The 12853-nt window shown below is 41.5% G+C and overlaps 1 protein-coding gene across 1 annotated transcript; it reads right to left on the reverse strand.

Moving 5' to 3' along the window:
• Positions 1-505: 505 nt before the first annotated feature.
• naa40 (N-alpha-acetyltransferase 40, NatD catalytic subunit) lies at positions 506-11785 on the reverse strand. The gene is made up of 8 exons (XM_008286863.1): positions 11442-11785; positions 9385-9480; positions 6353-6405; positions 6076-6171; positions 5469-5627; positions 5308-5391; positions 4809-4886; positions 506-3552 (listed from the first exon to the last, which is right to left on the reverse strand). The coding sequence occupies exons 1-8, from the start codon at positions 11445-11447 to the stop codon at positions 3405-3407; spliced, it is 720 nt and encodes a 239-aa protein (XP_008285085.1). The 5' UTR covers positions 11448-11785; the 3' UTR covers positions 506-3404.
• Between the last annotated feature and the right edge of the window lie 1068 nt (positions 11786-12853).

Below are 12853 nucleotides of genomic sequence, written 5' to 3' on the forward strand. Positions count from 1 at the left end.
TGAATATATATTGTCAACTCATTACGTGTTAATTGAAATATTTCAAGCCTTTGTGTTTTAATTTTGCTGATTATGGCTTTCATGAAAATCAGAAATCCAATATTTCAAATTATTAGAATATTTCCTAAAATTTTAAAAATCACAAAACAGAAAGGACTCCTGAAAAGCATGTTCATTTATACACTCAATACTTGTTTTCGACTCCATTACCACAAATCACTACTTTATCACTGTACTGAATCTGGAATAAAGTAAATTTTCACTTTTTTTATAAAGAAATAGAAGGAAAATACTAAACTCTTTCACATCAATCTCCATGTTTAAATTAATGTCTTAACCATTTTAAATAGTATAAATGTCTTTAATATTTAAACTCCAAGTCAAATAATGTATTTCTAGTAGAATTTTATTGTTTTTTTATTCCATTTATCAGAAGAAATTTGATTGTCTACCATTAAAGATGATCATAAATGGCAATAAACAACAAATACAGAATAAAGGGGCGTCTCTTGAAAAGTCAAACAACTTTCCTTTATTTGTAACATACAAATAAAACACTGACAAGGCAGAATGACTTAGTTTTCCCTTTCATTGTCATTTATGGACAGGACTTTAACACTCACTCTCAAACATGGAGGGTTGGGGTTTGTTTTTTTTTGTGATTTTATTTATTATTCAACATCATGTTTAAAAAAGTGTTTCACCTGTAAAAGGCCAAGAAATGAAGATGGATTCACAACAGCTTATATATATTTATATATATACACATAGAGAAAAGACCAAGAGAAGTATCTGGAACTTTGTGAGGGTACGTAACCATTTCCTAAAATAAAAAGTAATCACTGACTTTAAAAGAAACTGGGTAAGTTCAGGCTCCAACTCATGGTATTGTCACAAAATCATTTTTACTTCCAGTGAGCCTTTTTTTTTTTTTTCTTTTTTCTAAACAGCCCACCTGCTTGGATTGAATGAAACCGCCGAGCACAGATCTAGAATCAGCTTTGTAGCGTATTTACCGTCATGCAAATTCACATTTTCAAGGAGTTTAGGACAGATTCTCTTTCACTGCAACATAACGAAGAAAAAAATAAGAAGATAATTGTTACTTTTGTGGTTGTGTTTGAGAAGTAAAAATTAAAGTTCAAACAAAAACTGACTCCAGATCAGAGCTGTGCGTCCGATCCAATCCAGCCACCAGCAAACCGACGAACATGGCTGTTAAGTGAAACAGATGAGGTTTGATTACGTTTGATTAACCTGAGAGAGAGACTGTCAGTCGATTGATCTACTACCACTATGTACAACATCCTCTTTTTATTGGAACCTATGCAGTAGAAAAAACAAAATGAATGAAGTACTGTGCTAATAAGAAGGAAGCCTAGTCCTAAAACAAGCAACATGTTAAACCATTTTCTGTTGTTTATGATCAGGAAACAAGAAAGTGTCTCCAGGTGCTGGATATTTTTTGTCTCAATCCGGAAACAACGTGAAACTTTCCCCCCAAGGATCTGGACTTTTTCTGTCGTTTTTAACTTGATAAATTTGTGTAATCGATGATTTCAAGTCGGAAAAGTCTCGCCTACTTCACATTTCAATCTCCTGCTTCACATACTTCAACCAGGCGTTTATCTGTAAGAGATCTTGATATGACCAATTCAAAGACGAGGCAAAACGTACCAGCTTAAAGCCCTTCGCAGTCACGTTAGATAAAGAAATCTCACTCCTCCAAACGAGCCGAGTACAGTCCTGGAAGTGTTATGGGGCTTTCTAGAGAGGGCAACCAGACAAAAAGACACCCACCAAGAGGGTTTTGTAAACAGATGTGGAATCACTGTGGTTGAAGTGGCAGCCTGTGAGGGTTAAATATCTAAAACCCTCCTCAAACATCTTAGAATATTCTGGACTAATTATAAGCGGATGAGCAGCTTTAGCGTTAACTTCATGCATCTCTCCCTTCGTTCTTGTACTTCGTCAGCCCCCCCCACGTGAGGATTTCAGATGCTGGTTCACACAGTGTGCAATCCTGATTAAGACTATCGTTTCCGTTAAAACACTTTTAAACTCATGCAAGCCGCGAAAAACAAACCGAGGACAACTTCCCTCCACTTCCACTCATGCATCCGTCTCATTCATCAGCTCCAAGCGGGGATACAAACGGCTTCTACCGACCCTCCTCCACGTTAAATCAATATGATTTGCTCATGCTAGGGAAATAGAGACGGGACGGAGGATGGTAGCGTCAACATCGACTCGTTTTTTGTAATCATCAGTACCTCTTGGAAACTAAAAGAGGCGAGCGGGAGTAATGCAACTTCACTAAAACTGAAAACGAGAGCAGCAGCAGCAAGAAAAAAAAATTAAAAAGGAGGTCTGCTGTCTTCATCCGGCGCCTTCAGGCACAAAGAACAGGAAGGGTGGGTGCAGTTTCACAGGAGGGGGAAAACGGTTTCAGCAGGTAAATCTTAAAGTATGAAAGAAAGAACAAAAAAAAGATGGCGGATGAAAAGGAGGAAACGAGCATGCAGCTTGGATAAGGGCTGGATGCAGATTTACAGCAACTGATGATGAGATTTTGTCTTATTTTATGAGGAGAAAAGAGACTTCAAGGAAAAATAAAGGCAACCTCGGACATCTTATAAAAACTAAAAGCAAGGGAGACGTCTATTCATTTCACCTGAACAGAAGAGATGATCGTGTACCGTCATCGTGGAATATCGTTGTGGGTTAGCTGCAGTGCAACAGGGCTTCTCATGCGGCTTTAAACTACACTCGGTGTCATCTTGAAACAAGCTGCGAGGTCCAAGAAACGACACAGAAACTCATCCGTTCGGTGTCGTCGACAGTTTGATTTACACAGAATAATCCCCATCTTTAAGTTCCTCTAACACAGCCCCGAACTACGGTGTTAAGAAGCAGGATGATTCAATACAGTACAGCACGTTGGGAGATGAGAGCAGGATGGTCGCAGTGGTAGAGAACGACAGCGATGCTTTTGCTTTTTCTTGACTGGGATCTACTAATAGTCATAACAGGGAGAAGAGAACAGATGAGAAAAGATGGATACTGAACCAAGAAGTTGGAAAAGAGGAAACAAAAAAAAACCACAACTATGTGTGAAAGCTCACACTGCATACTGCTTTTGTAGCAGGAATACACAAAAAAAAAAAGAAAAAAAAAAAGAAACCAAAAACACACGAATCTCAATCCATAATGCGACATCAACATCCACGTGTTCCGCCGTCGGTTTTTGGCGGCGCTCTACGGCCGTTTCCAATTCTTGCGGACTAGCAGGCAGCTCAAGCTTTCACACACAGCCATGAAAAGTTGCTGGCTTTTTTTTTTGTTTTGTTTTGTTTTGTTTTGTTTTTTCATTTAAAACCAAATGTCGCAAACCCAGGAGCCCGTCAGTGGCAGCAGCCGCCGCAGTGGCCGCCGCCGTGGGTGTGTCCCGCCGAGGCCTCGCCGTGTTTGGTCCGCCTGCTCAGGATCTCGTAGGAGCAGTCGTCGCCGCAGCAACCGGACATGCTCGGTGAGGTCTCGTCGATCTCGAACCTGGAGGGTGCGACGAGGGGGGTGGGGGGGGAGAGGTTTCAGGTGAACAGAGTGTTTCCCTGCAAAGCTAATCATCTCCTCCACATTTCTCCCAAGTCAAGCGGAAAGCTAATTAAATCAGAAACTCGTGGCCGTCTTGTGAAGCACAAATGATCGATAACCACATCGAATCATTCCAGCAGAACCACCACGAACTAATGAAGCTGTTTAATTATGAGGATCTTATAATCAGGAGGTATTTTTGTTTCTAGAGTGAAAATCAGGGATCTCTATAATTTCCCAGACTCATGATAACTTGTTTGAATCGCTAAATATTCTCAACACTCGTCTGTAGGTTCCAAGAATAAAAAAAAATCAGAAAAAATGGTCTCTTTCTGCTGTGAGATGCCTTTAAGCATCTTGTGATCTTTCAGGCTGAACTTGTAACACTGCAACACTCAGAGCATTTTATTAACACCACCACACTAAAGAGCCTTTTCTCTCCAGTCCTCTGACTGCAACATTACTTGAATTTTTATAAAGTGATTCAGATTATTTTTTCTTCCACCTTTCAGCACCAATGTTCTTGTTGCTTCCAGTCTTTTTGTGAAGTCTTTCCTCTGAGTTTATTAAATACCTGGAGCCACTAGAGCTTCTGCAAACTCATCATGTAAATCCTGAAGATGTTTTATTGAGTACATTAAACCGGTTTAAGACGACTTTAGCTAGAAGTAGCTGTTATTAGATGGTAAACTGTGGCCATAAAAGTATGCACAAGGTCAACAGCAGGACTCAGACCGACTGGTATTAAAGAGAAAACCTCCCCACACCATCACTCCTGGACTGTCTACACAAGGCATGTCGAGTCAATAGATCCATGCTGCTGCCAAACTCTAAACTTATTTACGGCGTGTTTGCGCCCTGTGAAGCATCAGATTTCTGTTTGTGTCTGACAAGAGCAGAACTTAACGAAATCTTATCCTCTTCTACTGGGATGCTGTAAAGCCATAAACTTTCTGAAAGCTCCAACAAGTTCTCCGTTGACCACTTCTCATCAAACACGGGTTTCTATCTACAGAAATCACTGCAAGCTTTTGGATTTTTCTCATCATTGTGAGACAGTCTGTGCGTGAAAGTCCATTGGTGGCATAAAACTCAATCTGCACACTAGAAACTCTCTGTAAAAGAGGGAGGCTGCAGTTTTATGATGTGATTTTACACTCGGAATCAATATTGACAGTGTTCAAATGTGCCCTTTGGAGAGCCCGTGTACTCACTGTAAAGCTTCTCTGAAGAACTGGTACGCCCCGTGGTTGTGTTTGAAAACTGTCAACATCACTTTCTTCATCTGTGTACTGCACAAAGAGAAGGAAAAAAAAGAAAAAAGAAGAAGCAGAAACATTTTTAATTTAGCTTCACATGACTCGAGGACAAACATTCTCCCTGAAGTTGTCTTTTACAGTTTTCTTGTCAACAAATAAAAGCCGTGTTTGTGTATCTTAGAGGTCTAAATGTTAAATTCTTTCCCTTCTTTATGAAAAACACTGAAAAAGTCAACATTTAAAACATTTTAAGTCCTTCTTTGTTTGCCTACAGTGTTTTTTTTTCTCATGGGACAGTTTAAAAATACACAATAATGCCTCATTATTTAAACTTCAATGAGCTTAAAAGTTGCAGAAGAGTGTAATCCTGCAGTGTGACTCAAAACTTGACTTTGCACACTGATAGATAACAAATTTATTATGGGTGCTACAGGTGTCTGAATTCCCTGAGTACCTGTTAGCGATGAGCTGTAGTATCTGGATGAGAAACTTGCCGAGCCCTTTCCTCCGCACTTTGCTCTCTAGCTGCACCTCGTAGCTGCAGAGTCGAGAGAAAACTTTAAAGAAAAACTTCTTCAACACACTCTAGAGATCGACAGGCGAGCGCCTCCTCACCAATATAAAACCTCCTCGCCGCACTCCACGTCGAACCGGAAGTGCGAGAAGGCCACGGGGGCGGAGTCGGAGTCGCGGGCCAGCAGGTACCACGCCCTCTCGTCGTTCATCTCCTCCCTCTTTTCCCTCTCCTTCCAGCCCCACTCGCTCTGCTCGTACCTGTGACGGCAGAAAGAAATCGGGCTGACTCGACCTCCGGCGCGATAATTTCGGCACGTCGTCGTCGTCACGCCGCTCAGAATAAGGACGTGTTTTCTAAATGGAACAAATCAAGTTTCCACTGACTGGCTGCCATTTGCTAAATTGAACTCGACTCATTTTTTTTTTTGGCAAAGTGAGGAGAAGATAAATTGCAGTAATTCCACCACCTGCCTGCATTACCTCTGCTCTCCTTTTAGCGTGTGTGGTCACATAAAGAACACTCTGATCTTACTCTGCAGTCACTTGATGGCACTCTAAGAGAAAAAAAAAAAGGATTTCTGGCCTCTCTGCACTTGTTTCCCAGCTGTAATCTAGCATCTACCCGAGCCTCCTCATTCCTCTCTGCGGAAGGTGGGTCACCCTGTTCCTGAGCTACACTTGTAAACCACAAGAACAGGCGTCTTACAGTGTCTGCATGTTGGCTCTGGTGAGTTCGAAGGCCCACTCCACAGACAGCGGGTTGAGGGAGGTCACTCTCTTACACTCTATCTGCAGGTTCAGCCTGGAGGGGAGGACAAGTTAACAAGGTCAACCAACAGTGTACAAGCATCAAAGCGGGAGACAAACAAGACAAGAGAAGCCGCCAGCAGATCGACTCTCCCCTCCGTGCAGACAATAAAACAAAGTGTGTATTTCATGGAATGCTGCATAAAGCCTTTGTAGACGTACGAAGCAGTGCGTACCCGTTTCTGTCGTACTTTTTGAAGGCTGGGAAGGCAGCCAGTGGGTCATCAAGCTGTGAGAAGAAGGGGCAGAATTAGCCTTTGAAAACACAAGATTATCAACAGTCTTCTGTGTTTTCAAGCCGAGCTCTTCTGTCAAGCATCCTTCAGGCTCAGCTAGAGGCTCAAGGACCTAAATAGCCCAAATGGGGCAGGAAAATGACGGAGCTATTAGTGTTATGTGAGCTGGTCGCTCATAATAAGGCAGTCTTTTTTCCCCCTGCTACTGTGGATATACATTATCCAAAATTAGGAACTCGTGCTGACGGATAAATCGGGTTTTCCATTGAACATGTGCAAAAGACTGCATGGAGAGTAAATATGCAAACATTTAACATATCAGATGGCAAAGACGCAACTTTTTTGGTTCTCAAAAAATAAAAAATAAAAACTTCCGCAATGTTCTCGTAATGTTTTCTGCAGGATTTGTACTTTTTGTTCCCGACAAGGTTTTCTTTAAGCGAGGATAACGAAAGACATTCTCAAAATGTTTGGCGAGAACATTGCTAGACAATTACGCCACAACATTCCTAAAGTGTTTCCCCAAACGCTCCACTGAGAACGTCTGCCTTTGTTAGCGTGTGACATTATCTGTGACCCCGACCTCAAAACCTCCTCTGTTATGTCTTAGCTAACTGTTAACGTTGTGGGAACGTTAACTTGAAATGACAACTATCCTTCAAACGTTCTTTAGACATTAGATTGGAACACGCTCTTAAAAAACGGGGAATAGTTCACATCCATAAAGACATCCTCAGATTCTTAGTGGCAAAACGTTCTTTTGTTAGCACATCACATTACAGGAACGTTTTATAAGAAACATCTTGTCAATAACAATCGCAGAACATCTTTTAAATATTAGCCTGAGAATGTTCTGCCTTTGTCATCATGCAACATCATCTGCAGTCGTCACAATACCTCAGAACTGTCTTAGCTAACTTTTAATGTTGCGGGAACATTAACTTGAAATGATGAATATCCTTAAAACGTTCTTTGAACATTAGATTGAAACACTCTCTTAAAAAAATGAGGGAAAATGAAATTAGAATAGTTCACATCCCCAAAAACATCCTCAGATTCTTACAGACAAAACGTTCTTTTCTTAACACATCACAGGAACATTTTATAAGAAACATCTCGTCAGTAACAATCGCACAACATCTTTTAATAAATATTAGCCTGAGAATGTTCTGCTTTTGTTATCACGCAACATCATCTACTGTCCTCGCAATACCTCAAAACAGTCTTAGCAAACATTTAACGTCTTTGAACTTTCTCTATAAAAATGCCTCATTATGAGAACTTCGGGTAATGTTTGCCAGCGTTGTGGGAACATTTCTGCATACATGAGCCATACTTTCACACCATTCAGCCAATCAGACGAAGCCGCAGCTCCCTCCAGATGAACTGGCGACTGAGTTCATGAGGTGGCTGAAGGAGGAGCAACGAAAGTGTCTCGAGATGTTTTTGTAGCGTTTAAAAGGCAGCAGCAGGGGACATAAAACTGTAATTTCTTCTGGCTGTCATGTCTTCTTCGAATGAATGTGCTGTTTAATTGGTTGGGTAATCACTCTTGGATAATAAAGAACATGTTTGAAATCACTTTATTCAGAGTTTGGGGTCTTTGTTAGCAGTGTGTTAAAGTAGAATGACATTCACATCATGGTGCCAACACTGATCAATGTTATCAGACATCATGGGTTTTCCTCATATCGCGCAGGTCTATAAAGGACACCCCTCTTCTTGGACAGATTGTGGACTATTGAGCCCTTGGTGCAGACACTTTGACCACATCTACAGTCATACATTTTCACTTCACAACTTCTGTGATGTATGTTTACAGCATCTAATCTTGAACTTTAGAATCCCCCAAAACTGAGTCTTCTGATACCAACTCCCATGTCTGGCTTCTGATTGGGCCTTTACACTTCCTTGAATCTTTACACTCTTGTCACTTGACCACTATTTTGTAAGACATCATTCTGGCCAACAAGAGGTTCGTTCAACATCTGAAACACATTACAAGCTTGTAACCTTAAGAATATCTCTGACTTTTTGTCACTGCTGCCTGTTGTAGTGTTTTACCCCTGCTTCCTGTTTACACCAGCTCATGTGATTTATCAGGCATGTTAGTGTCAGATTATGACTGAGAGTAGATGAAGATCGCTATGACATGAAGCTGTGAATGCAGCCTTAGACTCCTGCTAGGACTGTTGGGTAATCCAGCCATACCTTCTTTCATTCTAAGCCTGGCCAGGATCAGGATAAAACTGTGAATGCAGCATTTGTTGGATTGAAACAATAGTCCAAGTCAAGATTTATTACTGTTGGCAAGAGCATAAACTAAAAAAAAAACATTAGTTTGGGAGAATTTCTTGCATTCCTCCTCTGTTGGCGCATCACCGGCGGAGAGGGGGGCAGAGAGAGGACAGCAGAGTGCCCCATTTCGGAACAAACTGACACAGAAAAAGTAATAAACCCGGGCAGGCCTGTGCGGAGCTTGTGGAGGACGCTGCTCCAGCTCATCTCGTGTTGTGTGAGTGAGCTTTGTTCTCCTCCATACAGTTTAATAATCCTCTAACCCACCTCCGAGCTGCAGGAGCCGCGCCATCGACTAGACGGCCAGGATTTAATGATTCAGATTAATTATGCATAAAGAAACATATGGCGCTGGATTTGGCTTTTTCCTGCCATGTGCATATCAATTATGGGTGTAATTACAGTGAGGCCATGACAACTCCTGGAACTTATCAAAGAACACGAAAAAAATAGAAATCAGAGCTCAGGATGGAGGTTTTAAGCGTCATGTTCATGAACACAAGCGGCGCATGCTTTTTGCTCCATCGCAGCAAATACAAAGCCCGCATGTATTTTTAACATCAGTGCCGCCGCCAGAACAACGCAACCCGAATATTTGTTGCAGTCAACAAGCAGCGAAACACCTCCCCACGTCGATGCCAGCTGCCCCGGTGGATAATCTGGGTCTAAATTACCTTATTGGCTGCGTCCACCTTGGCACACACAGCGTCCATAGCTGCCCTCTCCTCCAGACGCCGGGCTTTCTTCTCTTTTGCTCTGTTGGACTTCCTCTGAACACGGGAAGTAAGGGAGGAAATGAATGGAGCAAACATTAGTGGAGAAAAAAAAAAAAACAGGGACAGAAAGAGGGTAACAATGGAAGAAAGAGATCGACAGATGGGCCAGAATTACAGCATTTCACTCTGACAAGGCATTCGTTATATCAGTGAATTTATTAGCTCAGAGGGCAAGGAGCTATCATCATCCATTCATTTACTTCACTGAGATGTTTTTGTCACTTAATCAATCCTTCCCTGTGTCTCATATGATCATTTAGAAGCGATTCTTTCAACCTAAATATCCACCGCGGGGCTGTAAGAATAACTTCTCACTCTGGTTAGGGTTGACACCATTCTTCACTGTGTCTTTAGCAGAATCGATGCACGACTATGACAGTGTGTAATCCGGTATGAAAAGGAACTCCAGCACAAAGAGAAAGTGTAGAAATCTGGTGGCACAGATCAAAGAGCTGAACCTTAAACACAAAACCAGGTTGTAGTCGTGTGTTTGCCCGACACATTATAATGTCAAACGTGCCTTACAGTTTGAAGTGCGACTAGAGATGGTTATGTCAGTACAATCTATGCACCGTAAAGTCAAATTTTTCTGATTTTGCAGCAAGAACAGAACAAACACACACATGAAGGTCAGCCACACAGATCAAATATGACATTAAAAAACGCTGCTATTATTAACGCGATCATCCCATCTACGAAATAATGGGGAGACAACGACGACGACGAGCTGGAACAGGAAAAAAAAAAAGGAGAATTCATTTCATCTGAGTAGCTTTTATGGACGCCATTAACACGGCAGAGTGTTTATATCGCTGATGTTGCAATTACTCAGTGAGTGGGATTATAGTATTGGCAAATTTCTCTGATACTCTAATTTAGCCCTCCCCTGGTTTGATGTGCAAAGCATCAGCGATGGTGCAGCAATAATTCACACAAATGACTCCGACTGCATCAATGCCTCGCAACAGAGAGATCACACACTTTAACAGCTGCTATAAATATCTCTCCTCACACTGGGGTTTTTTTTTTTTTTTGGGCTGCCTGTCACTATCGACGAGGAGGAATGTAATCAATCATAAAGAGGCGTGAATGTGTCTATTTACAGCATGTTAATGTAGTGGTGTGTTCAGGGTGCAGCACTGATGCTTCTTGGACAAACAATGGCATTGGACAAACAAGCAGGAATTAGCTAAATCCCTTCCTACTGGGGCTGAGCAGAAGAGGCAACAATTAGGAGAAGGAATGCAATGATCTGCCAAGTTGAGCTCAGAGCATTAAGTCTGTACCAAGCAGAGAGAGAGGCTGCAGACTGAGCTGGGACTGTGAAAACACGTGGATTGGTTTATCTGGAGTGAAAGTGGAGGATAAATTCAAGGCTGCTGGCAGGGACTAGCTAAAGTTAGACTCAAGCTTTACAGCATGGCCTGGCTGAGGCTGACAGGCGACTCTTATTATCAACTTGATCTGTTTAGAAAAAAAACAGGTGGGAAAAGACACCACAGTCTGGCCTGCTGGGTTAAAACACACACACAGGATGAGTGATTAGCATTAATGGCTAGCAAAGCGCTCGCCATTTGCTCGTATGGCATTCCTCAGCGGCTAACGCAGCTAGCAGGCGAACAATGTCACAACACACACGAGAAGTTCAGTGTTCCCCAAAAGGCAAGGACAAGGCAGTAACGACGCTGGAAAGAAAAAAGAAAAAACGCCATTTAAAGCCGCGTGTGAGCGTGAATGCTAACGTTGCAAATGTTAGCTAAACGGCTACCGCAGCCAAACACCTTTAGCTACATCCATCCACCACCACGGTCTCTCTTCCTTTCCCTCCCTCCCCTCCTTCCCTTTTTTTTTTTCTTTCTTTTCTGCCCGTCTCATCATTTTTACGAGCCCAAATCATCCATCTTTCACCGCATCACCCCGCACCGAGACATTTGAGGAAAACACAAACAACTCACCCCCATTTTGCAGCCGTGTCGTATCGATCCCCCCGGAGAAACACACCTCTATTGTCCCGGTGCGCCGCCGCTGCTGCCGCCGCCGCCGCCGCTGCTCAGTTATTATATCGTGACTACGGGCAGAGAGAAGGGGCCAGATTAATATGACAATGATAGATAGCGTGCTAACGAGGCTAGCTGGCTACCGAGCGACGGCCGAGGGAGGAGCGGCGGCGAGGGCGCAAGTTTGATTAATGGAAAGCGAGCTGTTTGATTTCTCTGTCAGTCGGATTGGCGCCAACAGGCTCAATTGATCGCAGCTTCTTCTTTGCCCTTTTCTCTGCTCTCCGTCGAGTCCGGCTACGCTGCGTTCAGGGGCTCCTCCTGGACTCGGACTTTTGAACGTTTCACTCCCCGTTGGAGTCTAAAACTGCTGAAAGAAAGCAAGCAAGCAAGAAATGATAAAGGCATATTTTTCTGTCATTTTTAAAAATATTTTTAGATCATATTTATGCGTATATGTATAATATGTGTACTGTTTATATATTTCTGACAGCCCCTCAGTGATCAATAAAGTATTTCTGATTCTGACATATTCGACATTAATCACACGTAAAGTAAAATATTTCTTTATAAAATACTTAATACATCTAAACCTGGTTTGTTATTAAAGCATTCATTTTTTCCCCCCAAAAAAATTAATTCATAAAGTTTAATTTTCATATATTCTACAGTAATTTCACATAAAGGGAAAATTTCAAGTCCTTTTTTTGTTTTTAATTTTGATGATTGTGACTTATAGCTCATAAAAATCAGAAATCCAGTATCTCCAGTTGTTAGAATGTTTTCTAAAGTCAATCAAATAAGGATTTTGGACACTGAAATGTCGAGCTTCTGAAAAGTCTGTTCATTTATACAGTCAATATTTGGTTTCGGGCTAATTTACCACAAATTATCGTCCTTTTTACACATTTCAAGTGGTTTACATAAAATACTCTACAACCTTACTAATTCTCTGGTGATTAATTTGCACATTCCTTCACAATAAAAGCATTTCTGTTACTTTTCTTGACTTACAGCAATTTAATTACACTTAATCACTGCTAATTTTACTTGCAATAACTGATGCTTACATCTAGTAACACTTACTTTCGACTGACTTGCATCACCTTTTAAAGCTACGTGTTAAATCTATGAGTACATTTTCATTTCAGCTCTTTTCTTGATGACTTTACTCGTCTTTAAATAGTGTTGACAGTCATTTAACTGCCCCAAGGAGATGAAAAGAAGTGATTGTGAGGTAAGAACATGTGATATTTGATCAATACAAAGTAAGTCTTTGAGTGTATGTGGGGTTTTTCCAAAGCTTAATACATATATAAGCCTTTTGCTGTAACATGAGAGTAATGTGACGGGTTGTCCAGTAAATTGAG

This window comes from Stegastes partitus, unplaced genomic scaffold (genome assembly GCF_000690725.1).
Source record: "Stegastes partitus isolate 25-593 unplaced genomic scaffold, Stegastes_partitus-1.0.2 Scaffold474, whole genome shotgun sequence".
NCBI classification, from domain to species: domain Eukaryota; kingdom Metazoa; phylum Chordata; class Actinopteri; family Pomacentridae; genus Stegastes; species Stegastes partitus.